Source organism: Neopsephotus bourkii, unplaced genomic scaffold (genome assembly GCF_033783945.1).
Source record: "Neopsephotus bourkii isolate Nb327-2 ecotype Australia unplaced genomic scaffold, CSIRO-AGI_Nbou_v1 NB_1025, whole genome shotgun sequence".
NCBI classification, from domain to species: Eukaryota; Metazoa; Chordata; class Aves; order Psittaciformes; family Psittacidae; genus Neopsephotus; species Neopsephotus bourkii.
In genome coordinates this window covers 206,398-225,452 of record NW_026901514.1, presented here as the reverse complement: position 1 = coordinate 225,452, position 19,055 = coordinate 206,398, and the positions used below count along the sequence as shown (strand labels likewise).

The 19,055-nt window shown below is 62.8% G+C and overlaps 3 protein-coding genes across 4 annotated transcripts; 1 reads left to right on the top strand and 2 right to left on the bottom strand.

Moving 5' to 3' along the window:
- Positions 1-107: 107 nt before the first annotated feature.
- Positions 108-12,304, top strand: DHX16 (DEAH-box helicase 16). Its single transcript, XM_061360417.1, has 20 exons — positions 108-317; positions 430-674; positions 808-955; positions 1,266-1,322; positions 1,927-2,181; positions 2,801-3,022; positions 3,697-3,885; positions 4,483-4,593; positions 4,755-4,870; positions 5,324-5,534; positions 6,033-6,131; positions 6,404-6,556; positions 7,150-7,290; positions 7,646-7,808; positions 8,324-8,442; positions 8,893-8,960; positions 9,453-9,615; positions 10,288-10,449; positions 11,176-11,349; positions 12,169-12,304. The coding sequence occupies exons 1-20, from the start codon at positions 108-110 to the stop codon at positions 12,295-12,297; spliced, it is 3,135 nt and encodes a 1,044-aa protein (XP_061216401.1). The 3' UTR covers positions 12,298-12,304.
- A 166-nt stretch (positions 12,305-12,470) lies between these two features.
- Positions 12,471-15,582, bottom strand: CUNH6orf136 (chromosome unknown C6orf136 homolog). The gene is made up of 6 exons (XM_061360436.1): positions 15,268-15,582; positions 14,031-14,291; positions 13,839-13,927; positions 13,558-13,758; positions 12,725-12,794; positions 12,471-12,617 (listed from the first exon to the last, which is right to left on the bottom strand). Exons 1-6 carry the CDS (start codon positions 15,580-15,582, stop codon positions 12,471-12,473), a joined length of 1,083 nt encoding a protein of 360 aa, XP_061216420.1.
- A 612-nt stretch (positions 15,583-16,194) lies between these two features.
- On the bottom strand, positions 16,195-19,045 carry ATAT1 (alpha tubulin acetyltransferase 1). 2 transcript variants are annotated; one of them, XM_061360407.1, is made up of 10 exons: positions 18,882-19,045; positions 18,666-18,726; positions 18,139-18,230; positions 17,254-17,314; positions 17,060-17,173; positions 16,872-16,973; positions 16,741-16,786; positions 16,598-16,672; positions 16,370-16,520; positions 16,195-16,237 (listed from the first exon to the last, which is right to left on the bottom strand). In XM_061360407.1, exons 1-10 carry the CDS (start codon positions 18,977-18,979, stop codon positions 16,213-16,215), a joined length of 825 nt encoding a protein of 274 aa, XP_061216391.1. In that variant the 5' UTR covers positions 18,980-19,045; the 3' UTR covers positions 16,195-16,212. The 2 variants fall into 2 exon arrangements, with proteins under 2 accessions (XP_061216391.1, XP_061216390.1); XM_061360406.1 differs by lacking the exon at positions 16,598-16,672.
- Positions 19,046-19,055: the final 10 nt, after the last annotated feature.

Below are 19,055 nucleotides of genomic sequence, written 5' to 3'. Positions count from 1 at the left end.
CTCTGCGCGGTATTACGGTAGTGCGTTGGGCGCGCATGCGCGCAGCGCGCTGATTGGCTGCTGTGGGCGTGAGGCGGGGACAGGAAGTGGGGCCGGCGGCGGCAGTGATGGCGGCGGCGGCGGCGTTGGAGCGGTGGGTGTCCGGGGAGCTGCAGGAGCTGCTGGGGCTCAGCGGCCGCCACGTCCCCGCCTTCCTGGTGGCGCTGGCCCGGAAGAGCCGCAGCGCGGAGGAGCTGCTGGAGCGGCTGCGGGACACGGAGGCGCTGCGGGTGGACGAGCCGCGGGTGCAGGCCTTCGCCAGGGAGCTATGGGGGAAGGTAGGCGGGGCCGAGGCGAAGGGGCGGGGTTTCGGGCTTATCGACATGGGGGCGTGGCTTGAAACCATATAAGGAAATTGTGGGCGTGCCCTGACCTTAGCCCCGCCCTCAGGTGCCCCGGGAGGCGCGGCCGGAGCCGCCGGGCCGCGCTGCGGAGCGGGCCGCGTTGGAGCTGCAGCGCCGCAGCCAAGGCTACCGATTGGTGGAGAGCGACGACGAGGGGGCGGGGCCTGCTCCAAGCCGCGCCCATCCTCCGCCTGGCTCCGCCCACAGCGCTTCCAAGCACCGCCCACACCTCCGGCGCCGACGTTCCGAGTCCCCCGAGGCCTCCAGCCCCTCGCCATCGCCCCCCCCACCGTGAGTACCGCCCCCGTATCCAAGGTCTCCCTATGGAGCTTTTGGGATCCCTTTGGATGCAGAGCATCCCTTGGGATTTGGGGGTTCCCATCTTCAGGATCACATCCAACTCATGTGTGTACCCCCCCCCCAGGGCTCCGGAGCCCCCCGAGGAGCCGGAAGCGGAATGGGAAGCATCGGAGCGGGAACGGCTCCGGGATCTACAGGAGCGCGATGCCTTCGCCGAGCGGCTGCGGCGCCGCGATCGCTCCCGCACCGTCCTCACCCGCCCTGACGCCAAGGTGAGGGGCACAGCTGGGAATGGGGGGGGGGGAGGGATAGGAGGTGTCCATGGGTTGCGGTTCCTCCATGGGGTTTAGGAGGGGTCCAGTAGGAACTGATGGCTCCAATGGGACCTGGAGCTGGCAGCCAGGACGAGGGGGTCCCTGCCACTTGGAAGCCCTGGGGAGCATTTGGGATTCCTGGATGGAATTGGCTGGGATTGGGGGGTGCTTTGGGATCTCCTCCTTTATTCACCCCATTTCCCCCCCTCCCCATTCCTCCCTTTTCCCTCCCTTATTCCTTCCCTTTCCCCCCCTTTTCCCCTCTCAGGCCTATGAAGAAGCCCAGAAACGCCTCAAAGTCGCTGAAGAAGACCAGAAAACACTGGTGAGTCCTGTTTATGTTTAACGTTGTCACGGCATCCCACTGCATCCCACTGCATTGCAATGAATCCCCCTGCATCCCACTGCATTGCAATGAATCCCACTGCATCCCACTGCATTGCAATGTATCCCACTGCATTGCAATGAATCCCCCTGCATCCCACTGCATTGCAATGTATCCCACTGCATTGCAATGAATCCCCCTGCATCCCACTGCATTGCAATGTATCCCACTGCATTGCAATGAATCCCCCTGCATCCCACTGCATTGCAATGTACTCCACTGCATCCCACTGCATTGCAATGAATCCCCCTGCATCCCACTGCATTGCAATGTATTCCACTGCATCCCAATGTATCCCACTGCATAGTACTGCATCCCACTGGATCGCAACGTATCCCAGTGCATCCCACCGCATCCCTCTGCATCCCACTGCATCCCACCGCATCCCATTGTATCCCACCGCATCCCACTGCATCCCAATGCATCCCTCTGCATCCCACCGCATCCCACTGCATCCCAATGCATCCCACTACATCCCATCACATCCCATTGTATCCCACCGCATCCCACTGCATCCCTCTGCACTGTGCTGGCTGCCCCGCAGGTGCCAGAGCTCCGGAAGCGATCCCGCCGGGAGTACTTGGCCAAGCGGGAGCGGGACAAACTGGAGGAGCTGGAGGCCGAGATCGCGGACGAGGAGCAGCTCTTCGGGGAGGAGACGCTCTCGGCGCCGGAGCGGAGCCGCCTGCGCTACAAGCGCCGCCTACGGGACCTGGCCCGCCAGTACAAGCAGGCGGGGGAGCAGGAGCGCCTGGAGAAGAGCCAGCGGTACCGGATGCCCGAGGAGCGGCGCGGCAAGGTCCGGCCCCCAAACCCCGCCTCTAGCCCCATGGGAGCCATCCCATTGGTTCCCGGTGCTCCAAACCCCGCCTCTATCCCCATGGGAGCCATCCCATTGGTTCCCATCGGTTCCCAGCGCTCCCTTCCCATGTCCTGTTGGGGTCCCCCCCATCACTTCCCATCAGTTTCCAGTGCTCCAAATCCAACCCTTACCCCCAAACCCATCCCTTACCCCCATACCCATTCCTTACCCCCATACCCATCCCTTACCCCCATACCCATCCCTTACCCCTATACCCATCCCTTATGCCATACCAATCCCTTACCCCCCCATATTCACCCCTATGGCACCCATACCCATCCCTTACCTCCCATATTCATCCCTATGTCCCCCATACTCAGTCCTATGCCCCCATACCCCTCCTTTACCCCCATACTCACCGCTCTGCCCCCCATAAACCCACATAGCCCCCCATCCCCCCCATACCCCACATATGCCCCCATTCCCCCTCTCCCCCCCATACCCACCTCTATCACCCCCATCCCCCCCATCCCCAACCCTCTCCCCCCCATACCCCCCCCGTACCCCCCATACACCCCCCATCCTCCCATTATCCCATCCTCCCCTCATTCTCCAGGTGCTGGAGCCGGATCCCCCCCCCCCGTACCCCGAGGAGCCGCAGGCCCCCCGGGACGAGCAGCGGCGCTGGGAGGAGGAGCGCCTGGAGGCGGCCGCGCTGCGCTTCGGGGCCCGCGACGCCGCCGCCCGCCGGCCCCAGCCCCGCTACGAGGTCCTGCTGGAGGAGGAGCCCCTGGTGGAGTTCATCAGCGCCTGCCCCCTGCAGGGCAGCCAGGAACTGGTACGGGTACGGGTACCGGTATGGGGATGGGGATGGGGATGGGGATGGGTACCGGGATGGGTACCGGCACTGGGGATGGGATAGAGAGAGAGAGATGGGGATGGGATAGAGAGAGATGGGGATGGGGATGGGATATATAGAGAGAGATGGGGATGGGGATGGGGGGGTATGGGGTGGGGATGGGGGGAGAGGGGTGAGTATGGGGGTAAGGGAGGGGTATGGGGGGTAAGGGATGGAAATGGGGGTAAAGGATGGATATGGGGGTAAGGGATGGGTATGGGGGTAAGGGATGGATATGGGAGTAAGGGATGGATACGGGAGTAAGGGATGGGTATGGGGGTAAGGGATGGATATGTGGTTAAGGAATGAGTATAGGGATAAGGGGTGGGTATGGGGGTAAGGGATGGAAATGGGGGTAAGGGATGAGTTTGGGGCCACTGTGTGCAGCCATAGGAGGTAATGGGTGCCCATAGAGGTGATGGGTGTCCTTGGAGGTGATGGGTCCCTATAGGGGGTGTGATGAGTGCCCACAGAGGTGATGGGTGCCCATAGAGGTGCTGGGTCCCTATGGGATGTGATGAGTCCCTATGGTCTGTACTGGGAGCCCATAGCAGGACTGTACTGGTTCCCCATGGTCTGTACTGGGTCCCCATGGACTGTCCTGGTCCCCCCAGGAGGCCGCCCCGGCCGTGTCGGAGGCCGAGCGCCGGCGGCAGTCGGTGCAGGAGCAGCGCCGCAGCCTCCCCATCTTCCCGTACCGGGAGGAGCTGGTGGCCGCCATCGCCCAGCACCAGGTCCTGGTCATCGAGGGGGAGACCGGCTCCGGGAAGACCACACAGATCCCACAGTACCTGCATGAGGAGGTGGGGGACAGGGGGGGTAATGGGGGGAATGGGGGGGAATGGGGGCAATGGGGGTAATGGGGGGAATGGGGGGGAATGGGGGCTATGGGGGAAATGGGGGCTATGGGAGCAATGGAGGCTATGGGGGGGCAATGGGGGGAATGGGGGTCTATGGGGGAAATGGGGGCAATGGGGGAAATGGGGCTATGGGGGGCTATGGGGGCAATGGGGGGCCATGGGGGAAATGGGGCTATGGGGGTAATGGGGGGCTATGGGGGCAATGGAGCCATGGGGGCAATGGGGGGCAGTGGGGGAAATGGGGAATGGGGGGCAATGGCAGTGGGGGGCTATGGGTGCAATGGGGGAAATAGGGGCAAGGGGGCAATGGGGGCAATAGGGGAATGGGGCATGGGAAATGGGCTATGGGGGCAATGGGGGGCTGTGGGGGATGGGGGGCAATGCCAGTGGGGGGCAATGGGGGCTATGGGGGGCAATGGGGGCCTATGGGGGAAATGGGGGCAATGGGGGGCAATGCGGGCTATGGGGGGCAATGGGGGTCTATGGAGGGCAATGGGGTTTGGGGTCCCCCCTCTTTGACCGTGTCCCCCCCTTGTCCAGGGCTACACGCGGCAGGGGCTGAAGATCGGCATCACGCAGCCGCGGCGAGTGGCTGCCATGAGCGTGGCGGCACGGGTGGCGGTGGAGATGGGCACCAAGCTGGGCAATGAGGTGAGCGGGGTATGGGGTATATGGGGTATATGGGGTGTATGGGGTGTATGGGGTATGGGGTATATGGGATATGGGGTATGGGATATGGGATATGGTGTATGGGATAGGGGATATGGGCTATGGGGTATGGGGATGTGGCTTCATGCGAGGGTCCCCCCCAGGTAGGGTACAGCATCCGCTTCGAGGACTGCACATCGGAGCGCACGGTGCTCAAGTACATGACGGATGGGATGCTCCTAAGGGAATTCCTCACCGAGCCCGACCTCGCATCCTACAGGTGCCTATGGGGACATGGGGGTACCCAGGGCAGTGCTTGGGTCCCACTGCTGGGGCCGCGCTGTAACCATGGCCCCATTCCCATCCCCATGTCCTTATGTGTATCCCATGTCCATCTCCATGGCCCCATTCCCATCCCCATGTCCTTATGTGTATCCCATGTCCATCTCCATGGCCCCATTCCCATCCCCATGTCCTTACGTGGATCCCATGTTCATCCCCATGGCCCCATTCCCATCCCCATGTCCTTACGTGTATCCCATGTTTCCCCCATGTTTCCCCCTGTGTTTCCCCCCCTGTGTCCCCCATGTTTCCCCCCCTGTGTCCCCCATGTTTGCCCCCCGTGTCCCCCATGTTTCCCCCCACATCCCCCCCATATTTCCCCCACATCCCCCCCATGTTTCCCCCCCCCATCCCCCCATATCCCCCCATATCCCCCCCTGCTCCCCCCCAGTGTACTGATGGTGGACGAGGCCCACGAGCGCACCCTGCACACGGACGTGCTCTTCGGCCTGCTCAAGGACATCGCTCGCTTCCGGCCCCAGCTCAAGGTGCTCGTGGCCTCGGCCACCCTGGACACGGGGCGCTTCGCGGCCTTCTTCGATGATGCCCCCGTGTTCCGCATCCCCGGGCGCCGCTTCCCTGTCGATATCTATTACACCAAGGTATATGGGGTGTATGGGGTGTATGGGGTATATGGGGTGTATGGGGTATATGGGGTGTATGGGGTGTATGGGGTATATGGGGTGTATGGGGTATGGGGTATGGATATATGGGGCTGGGGATGGGTATGGGGTGATATTATTATAAGGTATATGGGGTGTATGGGGTATGGGGTATATGGGGTATATGGGGTGTATGGGGTATGGGGTATGGATATATGGCACCGCTTCGCGGCCTTCTTCGATGATGCCCCCGTGTTCCGCATCCCCGGGCGCCGCTTCCCTGTCGATATCTACTACACTAAGGTATATGGGGTGTATGGGGTGTGGGATATAGGGTATGGGATATATAGATTATGGGGTATGGCATATGGGGTATGGGATATGGTATGTGGGGTAACGGGGTATGGATATTGGGTATGGATAGGGGCTGTGGGATGTGGGCCATGGACACCCAGAGCCCCCTTGGTGACACCTCCGTGCCCCCCTGGCCCCTTGCAGGCGCCCGAGGCCGATTACCTGGAGGCGTGCGTGGTGTCGGTGCTGCAGATCCACGTCACTCAGCCCCCCGGGGACATCCTCGTCTTCCTCACCGGGCAGGTGCGGGCCCCGGCCCTATGGGTGTACCCATGGTATCCCTATGGATGTACCCATTGCATCCCTATGGATGTACCCACTGCATCCCTATGGATGTACCCATTGCATCCCTATGGATGTACCCACTGCATCCCTATGGATGTACCCACTGCATCCCTATGGATGTACCCATTGCATCCCTATGGATGTACCCATTGTATCCCTATGGATGTACCCATTGCATCCCTATGGATGTACCCATTGCATCCCTATGGCTGCCCCCATTGCATCCCCAGGAGGAGATCGAGGCCTGCGTGGAGCTGCTGCAGGAGCGGTGCCGGCGCCTGGGCTCGCGCCTGCCGGAGCTCCTGGTGCTCCCCATCTACGCCAACCTGCCCTCGGACATGCAGGCCCGCATCTTCCAGCCCACGCCCCCCGGCGCACGCAAGGTGAGGGCCCTTTAAGAGAGGGGAGGGGCCGAGGGGAGGAGCCAATGGGGGGAAAGGGTGGGTGCCAAGGGGTGGGGCTTAATGGGGTGGGGTTAAAGGGGAGGGGTTTAATGGGGTGGGTAAAGGGGAGGGGCTTAATGAGGAGGGGTTAAAGGGGAGGGGCTTCATAAGGAGGAATTAAAGGGGAGGGGCTTAATGGGGTGGGTAAAGGGGAAGGGCTTAATGAGGAGGGGTTAAGGGGGAGGGGCTTAACGAGGAGGGGTTAAATGGGAAAGGCTTAATGGGGTGGATAAAGGGGAGGGGCTTAATGGGGTGGGGTTAAAGGGGAGGGTATTAATGAGGAGGGGTTAATGAAGAGGGGCTTAATGAGGTGGTGCTCAAGGGGAGGGGCTTAAAGGGGAGGGGCTTAATGGGGTGGGTAAAAGGGAGGGGCTAAATAGGTGGTGGTGCTAAAGGGGCGGGGCTTAAATGGGTAGGGCTAAAGGGGAGGGGCTTAATGGGGCTCCAAGGGGTGGGTCTAAGGGGTCAGAGCTTAACGGGGCATGGTCCAAGTGGGAGGAGCCTCCATGCCCCATCCCCCCCTCGCCCCATAGGTGGTGGTGGCCACCAACATTGCAGAGACATCGGTGACCATCGACGGCATCGTCTACGTCCTGGACCCCGGGTTCTGCAAGCAGAAGAGCTACAGCGCCCGCACCGGCATGGAGTCCCTCGTGGTCACCCCCTGCTCACGGGTGCGTGGGGCTCTGACCCCCCATCACCCCCACATCTCTCCCTCCCCATCCCTGTATCCCCCCCATCTCTCCATCCCCATCCCTGTATCCCCCCATCTCTCCATCACCCTATCCCCATCCCCATCCCTGTATCCCCCATCTCTCCATCCCCATCGCCCCCATTCCCATCCCTGTATCCCCCTTATCTCCATCCCCAGCTCCCCCATCTCTGTATCCCTGTATCCCCTATATCTGCATCCCCAACCCCATCTCTCCATCCCTGTATCCCCCATCCCTGTATCCCCATCCCCATATCCCTGTATCCCCATCCCTGTATCCCCAGGGTACCCCCCTCTGATTGGTCCATCCCCCCCAGGCCTCAGCCAATCAGCGCGCGGGCCGGGCCGGGCGGGTGGCCCCCGGGAAGTGTTTCCGGCTCTACACGGCCTGGGCCTTCCAGCACGAGCTGGAGGAGAGCCCGGTACCGGAGATCCAGCGGGCGGACCTGGGCTCCCTGGTGCTGCTGCTCAAGAGCCTCGGTGCATGGGGGGCTCTATGGGCTCCTATGGGGGGCTATGGGGGGCTATGGGGGGTCTATGGGGGTCTATGGGGGCCTGGGGTCTATGGGGGTCTGTGGGGGTCTATGGGGGTCTGTGGGGGGTCTATGGGGGTCTATGGGGGTCTATGGGGGTCTGTGGGGGTCTATGGGGGTCTATGGGGGGCTATGGGGTCCTATGGGGGTCTATGGGGGTTCTATGGGGTTCTATGGGGGTCTATGGGCTCCTATGGGGGGCTGTGGGGGTCTATGGGGGCTCTATGGGGGGCTATGGGAGTTCTATGTGGTTCTGTGGGGGTTTTATGGGGTTCTATGGGGTTGTATTGGGGTTGTATGGGGGTCCTATGGGGGTCACTATAGGAGACAATATGGAGGTCACTGTGGTGTCACTTATGAGGGCACTATGGGGGATCCTATGGGGGGTCCTGTGAGGGTCCCTATGGGGGATCTGATGGGGGGTCCCTATGTGGTTCCCTTGCTGATGCCCCCCCCCCGCAGGCATCAATGACCTGATCCACTTTGACTTCCTGGACCCGCCCCCCCACGAGACGCTGGTGCTGGCACTGGAGCAGCTCTATGCCCTGGGGGCCCTCAACCACATGGGCGAGCTCACCACGGTACTGAGTGCACTGGGAGCACTGGGAGGGACTGGGAGCACTGGGGGGGTCCCATGGGGGAGCTCAGTATGGTACTGGGAGCAGTGGGAGGGACTGGGAGCACTGGGGGGGTCCCATGGGGGAGCTCAGCATGGTACTGGGAGCACTGGGAGCACTGGGGGGGGGTGAGGGTAGGGGGGTCCCTATGGGTGAGTGTTACATGGGGCTGGGGTAATGGAGGGGAGTTGCTGATGGTTACTGGGAGCACTGGGGGGGGTCACTGGTGCTCACTGGGAGCACTGGGTGGGGTCACTGGTGCTCACTGGGAGCACTCGGGGGGTCACTGATGGTTACTGGGGGGGTCACTGGTGGTCACTGGGAGCACTGGGGGGGTCACTGGTGCTCACTGGGAGCACTGGGGGAGTCACTGGTGCTCACTGGTGCTCACTGGTGGTCCCTGGGCTGTCCCAGCTGGGCCGGCGCATGGCGGAGCTGCCGGTGGAACCCATGCTGGCCAAGATGATCCTGGCCTCTGAGCAGTGAGTGCCCCATGGGTGCCCTATGGGTGCCCCCCCTTGGGTGTCCTATGGGTGGTGTCCCTATGGGTGTCCCTATGGGTGCTGTCCCTATGGTGTCCTATGGGTGCCCCCCGTGTCCCTATGGTGCCCCATGGGTGCCCTATAGGTGCCCCCCCTTGGGTGCCCTATGGGTGCCCCCCTGTGTCCCTATGGTGCCCTATGGGTGCCCCCCTGTGTCCCTATGGTGCCCTATGGGTGTCCCCAGTGTGTCCCTATGAGTGCTGTCCCTATGGGTGTCCCCATGGTGCCCTATGGGTGCCGTCCCCATGGTGCCCTATGGGTGCTGTCCCTATGGGTGTCCCCATGGTGCCCTATGGGTGCCCCCGTGCCCTATGCTGTCCCTGGGGTCCCCCCTCCCGGTGCCCTATGGGTGTCCCCATGTGTCCCCATGTTGCCCTATGGGTGTCCCTATGGGTGCTGTCCCCATGTGTCCCCATGTGTGCCCCCCCCCAGGTACGGCTGCACGGAGGAGGTGCTGACGGTGGCCGCCATGCTCTCGGTCAACAACGCCGTCTTCTACCGGCCCAAGGACAAGGTCCTGCACGCGGACAGCGCCCGCCGGGGCTTCCACCTGCCCGGGGGGGACCACCTCGTGCTGCTCAACGTCTACAACCAGGCAGGGGCATGGGGGGGAGATGGGGTATATGGGGGGTATGGGGGTATGGGGGTATATGGGGGTATGGGGTATGGGGGTATGGGGGGTATGGGATATGGGGTATATGGGGTATGGGGTATGGGATATGGGGTATGGGGTATGGAGTATGGGGTATGGGATATGGGGTATATGGGGTATGGGGGGTACAGATTATGGGGGGTATGGGCAGTGTATGGGGAGGTGTATGGGGGGTATGGGGTGGATGGTGTATGGGGTGTATGGGGTGAATGGGGTATAGGGTATGGGACATGGGGTGGATGGGGTATGGGGGCTATGGGGTGTATGGGGGGTATGGGGTGGATGGGGTATGGGGTGTATGGGGTATATGTGATGTATGGGGTATATGGGGTATAGGATATGGGGTATATGGGGTATGGGATGTATGGGGTAGAGGATATGGGGTATAGGATATGTGGTATATGGGGTATAGGATATGGGTTATATGGGGTATATGGAATGTGAGAGATGGAATATGGGGTACAGGATGTGAGCTACATGGGCTGTGTGGGACAGGGCAGGCTGATGGGCTGGGGGGCATGGGTACAGCCTGGCCTAACCATGTCCCCATTCCCCCATTCCCCCCATTACCCCATTGCCCCCAATCCCCCATTGTCCCCCATTCCCCCCTTGCAGTGGGTGGCCAGCGGTCACTCCCTGCAGTGGTGCTACGAGCACTTCGTGCAGGCGCGCTCCCTGCGCCGGGCCCGGGACGTGCGGGACCAGCTCGAGGGGCTCATGGAGCGCGTGGAGATCGCCCCGGCCTCCTGTGGGACTGACTACAGCCCCGTCCGCAAGGTGACCCATGGAGCCCTATGGGTGTCCCTATGGTGCCCTATGGGTGTCCCTATGGTGCCCTATGGGTGTCCCTATGAGTGCTGTCCCTATGGTGCCCTATGGGTGGAGATCGCCCCGGCCTCCTGTGGGACTGACTACGGCCCCGTCCGCAAGGTGACCACTGCCTGCTGGCCCTAGAGTGCCCTATGGGTGTCCTTATGGTGCCCTATGGGTGTCCCTATGAGTGCTGTCCCTATGGTGCCCTATGGGTGTCCCTATGGGTGCTGTCTGTATGGGTGTCCCTATGGTGCCCTATGGGTGGAGATCGCCCCAGCCTCCTGCGGCACCGACTATGGCCCCGTCCGCAAGGTGACCACTGCCTGCTGGCCCTATGGTGTCCTATGGGTGCTTGCCCTATGGGTGTCCCTATGGGTGCTGTCCCTATGGTGCCCTATGGGTGCTGTCCCTATGGGTGTCCCCATGGTGTCTTATGGGTGGACATCCCCCCAGCCTCCTGCACCCCCAACTACAGCCCCATCCGCAAGGTCCCTGCTCCCCCCCATCCCCATTGGGGATCCCCCCCCCCAACCATCACTGACCCCATTGTGCCCCCCCCAACCATCACTGACCCCATTGTGCCCCCCCCACCATCACTGACCCCATTGTGCCCCCCCACCATCACTGACCCCATTGTGCCCCCCCACCATCACTGACCCCATTGTGCCCCCCATCTCCATGTCCCCCCAGGCCATCACAGCGGGGTTCTTCTACCACACGGCGCGGCTGACGCGGGGCGGGTACCGCACGGTGAAACACCAGCACTCGGTGTTCATCCACCCCAACAGCGCCCTCTTCGAGGAGCAGCCCCGCTGGGTGCTCTACCACGAGCTCGTGTGCACCAGCAAGGAGTTCATGCGGCAGGTGGGGATGGGGAACTGGGGTGGGGAACTGGGATGGGGATGGGGGGAACTGGGTTGGGTGGGGGAACTGGGGTGGGGATGGGGGAACTGGGGTGGGGATGGGGGCACTGGGATGGGGGTACTGGGAGGGGGGAACTGGGATGGGGGGAACTGGGGTGGGGATGGGGGAACTGGGGAACTGGGATGGGGGGACTGGGATGGGGGGAACGGGAACCGGGATGGGGATGGGGGAACTGGGGAACTGGGATGGGGGGACTGGGATGGGGGGAACTGGGATGGGGATGGGGGGACTGGGATGGGGATGGGGGGAACTGGGATGGGGGCATTGGGATGGGGGCACTGGGACGGGGGCACTGGGATGGGGGCATTGGGATGGGGCACTGGGATGGGGGGGGCACCACGGGGATGGGGGCACCACGGGGATGGGGGAACTGGGATGGGGGCACTGGGATGGGCATGGGGGCACTGGGATGGGGGCACTGGGATTGGGATGGGGACACTGGGATGGGGACAGCACCATGGGCATGGGGAGGTGGCCATGGGGACATGGTCAGAGGGCACTGGGATAAGAACATCACCATGGGCATGGGGACAGGGACAGCACCGGGAGCAAGGGGATGGGGACACTGGGACGGGGACACCACCATTGCCATGGGGCTCATCCCCACCTCAGCTGGGCCATGGCAATGAGGGGACGCGGCCACCACTGCCCCCATTGGGAAGGGGATCCCAAAGGATGTCACCAGGATGGGATGGGACAAGGACCCTCCATGGGGCCCAAGTGCAATGGGACCAATCCCCCCCCAATGTCCCCATTCAGGTGATCGAGATCGACAGCGCCTGGCTGCTGGAGGTGGCCCCCCATTACTACCAGGCCAAGGAGCTGGAGGACGGCAGCAGCCGCAAGATGCCCAAGAAGGTCGGGAAGAGCCGGGAAGAGCTGGGATGAACCCATGGGGGACCCCAAGAGCCCATTGGGGACCCCAAGAACCCATTGGGGACCCCAAGAGCCCATTGGGGGACCCCAATACAGCGGCAGCACGGCTCCATCCATGGTGTTTATTCTGTACATTAAGTTAAGGGGGCACCGGGGGGGTGATGGTGGGGGGACAATGGGGGGGTTCAGGGGTCCCCCGGGGTGGCCGAGGAGGGCTTCATAGCGAGGTGCAGGGGGGGCACCGGTGGTGGCACCGGTGCCGAGAGCGCGGCCACCGCGGCGGCCACCAACAGCTTCTTGTCCTGGGCCAGCGGCGTCGGGGCCGGCATCAGCTGTGGGGACAGAGAGAGGGATATGGGGGGAAATGGGGGGAATGGGGGGAAATGGGGGGAAATGGGGGGGAAATGGGGGGGAATGGGGGGGCTGGAGCCAGTCCTACCTTGTCCACGCGGTGGCAGCGGATGAGCCCCTGCGAGTTGAGGAAGAAGGTGGAGAAGGCGTCGTAGGACCTGGGGAGGATGGAGGCAAGGAGGGGGACATTGGGGGGGGGATATGGGGCTGGTCCCCAGGGGTGACAGGGATGTGGGGCTGGAATGAACCCTGGTCCCCCAGGGGTGACGGGGATGTGGGGCTGGAATGAACCCTGGTCCCCCAGGGGTGACAGGGATGTGGGGCTGGAATGAACCCTGGTCCCCAGGGGTGACAGGGATGTGGGGCTGGTGTTGCAGCCTATGGAAGGAGGGGGATGCAGTTACAGGGACAAAGGGGGTGATGGGGGCAAAGGGGACCCAAGCTCTTGTGCCATAGGGAGAGAAGGGATGGGGTGATGGAGGGGTGGCAGGGGGATGACTGGGTGTCAGTGGGTATCAGTGGGTGTCAGGGGATGTAATGGGTACCAGTGGGTATCAGTGGGTATCAACGGGTGTCAGTGGGTTGTCAATGGGTGTCAGTGGGTGTCAGGGGATGTAATGGGTACCAGTGGGTAGCAGTGGGTGTCAATGGGTACCAATGGGTATCAGTGGGTGTCAGGGGATGTAGTGGGTATCAATGGGTGTCAATGGGTACCAGTGGATGTCAATGGGTATCAATGGGTACCAATGGGGTACCAACGGGTATCAATGGGTACCAGTGGGTATCAGTGGGTACCAGTGGGTACCAGTGGGTGTCAGTGGGTGTCAATGGGTGTCAACGGGTGTCAATGGGTACCAATGGGTGTCAGTGGGTACCAATGGGTACCAACGGGTGTCAACGTGTGCCGTGCCCATCACTGACCGCAGCAGGGTGGCCTTGTCCCTCCGGTAGAAGCGCAGCATGCAGAGGTGCAGGGGCAGCCCCGTGAGGCGCCAGCGGGCCCGGATGCTCCAGTCCTCGGGGTGCCGGGTGAGCGCCAGCACCTCCAGCCTCAGGCTGGCGAAGTACCCCCAGGCCAGCGCCCGGCACAGCGCCACCGCCACCTGGTACATGGGCCGGCCCCTGCAGTGGGGATGGAGGGGGGTCACAGCGCGTCCCCATGGACCCCCATTGGGTGCTATGGGGCTGGGGGGGTCACTCACCGCGTGTGCAGGTGCAGGAGGTGGTTGATGAACTCCACGTCGTGGGAGTAGAGGCCGTAATCGGGGATCTTGAGGAAGAAATTGGGGAGCTGGGGAAGGGGGGGATGAGGATGGGGATGAAGGAGCAGCCTTCATAGGGGGCATGAACCCCATAGGGCAGCGCAATGGGGGTGAGCCCCCCATTGGAATCACCTCGTGCTGCAGCTTCTGGTGCATGACGGCCAAGTGCTCCTCCATGGATGGGGGCTGGCGGGGAGCGCGGGGTGCGGTTCCGTTGGAGCCCCGCAGCAGGAGCAGAGCGGAGGCCCCCGGCCCGTCCCGCACCGCGATGTCGTCCTCGCTCCGCCCGTCCACGGTGGTGAAGGCGCCGCCGAGCCCCTCCGGTGGGGACAGCGACAGCGGCGGCGGCGGCGGCTGCAGGGCCGGGACGTGGCCACCGGGGGGCGCCAGGTCCTAAGGGAGCCGGAGCGCGCTGCGGACACTCGGGACACCGCAAAGCCCCGCCCACGGCATCCGGATCCCGCCGGTGAGATTTGCATAGCCACGCCCCCAAAGGTAGAGAGGCTCGCGCGAATCACAGCAGCTCATTTGCATAGCCATGCCTCCAAACACGATAATCCATATAGGCACATCTCATTTGCATAGCCACGCCTCCAAACACGGAAATGCATATTGGCACATCTCATTTGCATAGTCACACCTCCAAACAGAAGCAATTCATATTTGCACAGCTCATTTGCATAACCACGCCTCCAAACAGAAGAAACAATCAGGATTGACACCGCTCATTTGCTTAGCCACGCCTCCAAGCAGCATAACCAATTCATATTGGCACAGCTCGTTTGCATAACCACGCCTCCAAAACAGTACAACCCTTTCAGATTGGCACAAGCCGTTTGCATAGCCCTGTCTCCAAACAGAAGCCATTCATATTGGCAGCTCATTTGCATAGCCAAGCCTCCAAGCAGAAGCAATTAGTATAGGAACAACTCATTTGCATAGCCACGCCCCCCAAACAGCAGGATTCATTCCTATTGGTGCAGCTTATTTGTATAGCCACGCCTGCATGCAGTAGACCCCCATCCCTATAGATATCTCTCATTTGCATAGCCACACCTCCAAACAGCAGGACTCATTCCTATTGGCTCAGCTCATTTGCAGAACCACGCCTGCATGGAGCAGACCTATCCCTACATTTGCATAGCCACGCCTCCAAACAGCAGGACTCATTCCCATTCGCTCAGCTCATTTGCCTACTCACACCCTCTTCTTCTTCGCGAGCATCTCATTTACATAGCCCCGCCTCCACGCAGCAGAACTCACTCATATTGGCCCAGCTCATTTGCATAACCACCCGTCCTCCCGTCCCCTATTTGCATAGCCCCTCCCACTCCCCCTCTTTGCCTGGCCCCGCCCGCTCTCCCCTCACCTGCGGGCGCGCTCGGTACCGGCGGCGAGGGGGCAGCTGCTCATGCGCGGGGCGCTCAGGCCGGGGCCAGGCCCGGAGCCGGGCGGCGGCGGCGGCGGCGGCTGCGGCCCGGCCCTGCCGGTACATGGCGGAGCCCCCCCCTTGCGCCTCCGGCCGGCGCTCGCACTGCTCATGCGCGGCGCGACCACGGCTCCGCCCACAGCGCGCAGGCGCGGGAGGAGGAGGGAGGTGGCGGGCGCGCGTGCGCACAGGGACGGGCAGCGCCGGGGAAGGTGACCGGGAGGGAGCGCTCTGCGCATGCGCGTCCTCATTCATTCGTCTTGCTTTCCCCCTCCATTCATTCCCCTTAGGGGGCGGAGCCAGCTCGCCGCTCAGCCAATAGGAACGGGGCTCTGCTTCCGGGTGGGGGGTGTGGATTCATGAAGAGACCACGCCTCCCCGATGACGTCACCGCCCGACACAACACGCGAGCCAAAGCTGAAATTCACCGTTTTTATTGAAACGTAACCAAAACGGGGAAAGGGGCAGGGGCTGTGGGACCCACAGGGGGTGTGGGGCAGGGACGGGCACCCATAGGGCAGGAATGGGTCCCCATTGGCGCTGTGGGGTGAGGACGGGCACCCATGGGGGCTCCATGGGGCAGAGACCGGCACCAACCATGGCAGTGGGGCAGGACCAGGCACCCGTGGTGGCTGTGGGGCAGGAATTGGGACACCCCCCCCCCCCCCAGTGGGGCTGGGACGGGCACTTGCAGGGGGCTGTGGCATGGGGGCAGGCACCTATGGGGCAGGAAGAGGCACCCCCAGGGATCCATGGGGCAGGACGAAGACACTGTAGGGCAGGTATGGGCCCCCCCCACTGGAGCCGCGGGGGGAAGGAACGGGGGCTATGGGGCACCCCACATCCCCCAGCAGACACGAGCCCCCCAAGGCCCTGCCGTGGGGCTCAGCGGCCGACGCGCCCGAGCGAGCTGCAGGGGGAAGGGGATGGGGGGGAAGAGGGGGGAGAGAAAACAGCGCAAAAGAGAGAGGAAAAAGGGGTGAAAATTGAGGCAAAACCCAGCGAAGTTGGGAAAAAGCCGCGCGGAGCCGCAGGGACCCACCTGGAGCGGCGGGGGGGGGGCGCGGGGTCCGCGCCTCCATCCGGGTCCCGGCGGAGCAGGAAGGGCCGGAGGCTGCCGCGCACCGGGGACCCCCCCGGGCGGCCGGGGCTGAGGTTGAAGGGCCAGGGAGGCTCCGCCTCCTCCCGCAGGACTGCATGGGATTGGTTGAGGTGAAGGGGGGAAGCTCCGCCCCCTATGCCTTAATTCCCCCCCTCATTGGTCACTTACAGTCGCGCTCCGATAGGGAGTAGGGCTTGATCTGCTCCTCGGGGCGCTTGGGGGGCGGGCGGCGGTGGGCGGGGGCTGTGGGGAGCGGGGTTAGGGGGAGGTTGGGGGGCGCAGGGACCCCCAATGCCCCCCCCATCACTCACCGGGGCGGTTGGAGAAGAAGCCTTCGAAGATGACGAAGTTGTTGACCTATAACAGTGGATATGGGGGGGGATTGTGGATTAAACCCCCCCAATGTGTTTCTATGGGGCACCCCATAGCAGCCGGGTGTTACCTGTGGGATGGCATCCTCCAGCCCATAGTGCTTGTGCAGGAAGGCCAGGAGCTTCGCCGAGGGTCTGTCCACAGCCAGGCGCCAGGGCTCTACCCGCTCGCTCTATGGGGTGATGGAGGCGTTAAAAGGGGGGGTCCCCAATGTCCCTATGGATGGATGGGGGGTCCCCCCCCCGCTTTGGGGGGTACCTGCAGCATGTGATGGAAGAGCTCCCGCCCGTAGCCATGGCGCTGCAGGGATTCATGGATGTAGAAATCCAGCACGCACAGGGGCTCCGCTTCAATGTGGGCACCGGAGCGGTCCTGGGGGGGGGGCACCCAATGGTTGCTAAGGGGGGGGTATGGGGGTGCTGGACCCCCCCCCCCCCACCCCAAGCACTCACCAATAGGAAGAGCTTCTTGTAGCCAACCTTGAGGAAGCCAATGACAGCGCCCTTGGGGGCCCTGGGGGGCAATGGGGAGATCTATGGGGGTTGTCAATGGGGGTTATGGGGGTGTCAATGGGGGGTTATAGAGGAGTCAATGGGGGTTATAGGCGCATCAATGGAGAGCGTTAATGGGGCTGTCAATGGGGTCTATGGAGGTGTTAATGGGGGTGTCAGTGGGGGGTTATGGGGGTGTCAATGGGGATCAATGGGGGTGTCAATGGGGGTCATCAATTGGGGGTTATGGGGGTGTCAATGGGGGGTTCTGGGGATGTTAATGTAGGGCTACGGGGGTGCCAATGGGGGGTTATAGAGGAGTCAATAGCGGTTATGGGGGCGTCAATGGAGGATGTCAATGGGGTCTATGGGGGGGTCAATGGGGGTTATGCGGGTGTTAATGGGGTCTATGGAGGTGTTAATGGGGGGTCAATGGGGTTGTCAATGGGTGTCAATGGGAGGTTATGGGGCTGTCAATGGGGGTCATCAATGGGGATGTCAAAGGGAGTCATCAATTGGGTGTTATAGGGGTGTCAATAGGAGATATGTGGGTGTCAGTGGGGGGTTATAAGGGTCTCAATGGGGGGATCAATGGGGCGTCAACGAGGGTGTCAATGGAGGTTATGTGGGCGTCCACGGGGGTCTATAGGGGGATCAATGGGGCATCAATGGGGGTCTATGGGGGATCAATGGGGGTCTATAGGGGGATCAATGGGGCATCAATGGGGGTGTCAATGGGGGTCTGTGGGGGATCAATGGGGGTCTATAGGGGGATCAATGGGGGATCAATGGGTGTGTCAGTGGGGTCTCTGTCAGCGTCAATGGGGCTATGGGGCAGAGGCTCACCCCCGGCCCTCGGGGTCCCGCAGGATGTACAGGACGTGCCGGTTGGTCTCCATGCGGCTGGCGCTGGTGACGGGGGACGGGAGGCCCTGGGCCTGGGGGGCAGAGCTGTTACCCCCATTGACCCCCTTCACCCCCCCAGTGACCCCATCACCTCCCCATTGACCCCCATCAGCCCCCATCACTTCCCCATTGACCCCCATCACTCCCCCATTGACACTCATCGCTCTCTATAACCCCCTCATTGCCCCCATTGCATCCCCATCAACCCCCTAATGATCCCTATTGCCTCCCATCACCCCCCTATAGCCCACACCACCTCTCATCACCCCCCCATTGCCCCCTATAGCCCCCCATCACCCTCCTATTGTCCCCTATAGCCCCCTAATAGCCTTTTATTGTCCCCCCATTCATTTCCCATTGCCTCCCATCGCCTCATTGCTGCCCATCACCCCCCCATTGCCCCCTATAGCCCCCCATCACCCTCCCACTGTACCCTATAGCCCCCCATAGCCCCCCCATGGCCCCACCTTGGCCGAGGCCTTGCCCAGCTCATCAATGACCGTCCTCAGCTGCTGCTCCAGGTCCCCTCTGCTCCATGGGGGGGGGGGGGAACACAGACACGGTCACCCCGAGCCGCCCCCGATTGACCCCCACCATGGGTCCGCCGGTATCCCAGCATGCCCCGCGCTAAGCCCCCCACCCTCTTTGTCTCCCAGCATGCCCGCTGGCCGCGGTGCCGGTACCGGTGGGCGGGCCCTCGCCGCCCCGCGGGCCGCAGGTGCTGGTCCACCACACAGAACCGGTCCCCCAGCACCGGGCCGAGGTCGAACGGGAACTCCATGGCCGCTGATCCCGGTTCCGGGGGCCCGGGCCCGGCCCCGCCGCCGCCTCCTTCACCAGCCGGGCCCGGCCCTGCC

Excerpts from the sequence above, each read along its gene's own strand:
- DHX16 (XM_061360417.1), top strand. The coding sequence starts at position 108 with ATGGCGGCGGCGGCGGCGTTGGAGCGGTGGGTGTCCGGGGAGCTGCAG. Across the intron at positions 3,886-4,482 it reads CACAGTACCTGCATGAGGAG|GGCTACACGCGGCAGGGGCT; the intron begins GTGGGGGACAGG and ends CCCCTTGTCCAG. Across the intron at positions 4,594-4,754 it reads GCACCAAGCTGGGCAATGAG|GTAGGGTACAGCATCCGCTT; the intron begins GTGAGCGGGGTA and ends GGTCCCCCCCAG.
- CUNH6orf136 (XM_061360436.1), bottom strand. The coding sequence starts at position 15,582 with ATGAATGAGGACGCGCATGCGCAGAGCGCTCCCTCCCGGTCACCTTCC. Across the intron at positions 14,292-15,267 it reads GGTACCGAGCGCGCCCGCAG|GACCTGGCGCCCCCCGGTGG; the intron begins GTGAGGGGAGAG and ends CGGCTCCCTTAG. Across the intron at positions 12,795-13,557 it reads GACAAGGCCACCCTGCTGCG|GTCCTACGACGCCTTCTCCA; the intron begins GTCAGTGATGGG and ends CATCCTCCCCAG.
- ATAT1 (XM_061360407.1), bottom strand. The coding sequence starts at position 18,979 with ATGGAGTTCCCGTTCGACCTCGGCCCGGTGCTGGGGGACCGGTTCTGT. Across the intron at positions 17,315-18,138 it reads CGGGACCCCGAGGGCCGGGG|GGCCCCCAAGGGCGCTGTCA; the intron begins GTGAGCCTCTGC and ends ATTGCCCCCCAG. Across the intron at positions 16,974-17,059 it reads TCTTCCATCACATGCTGCAG|AGCGAGCGGGTAGAGCCCTG; the intron begins GTACCCCCCAAA and ends ATCACCCCATAG.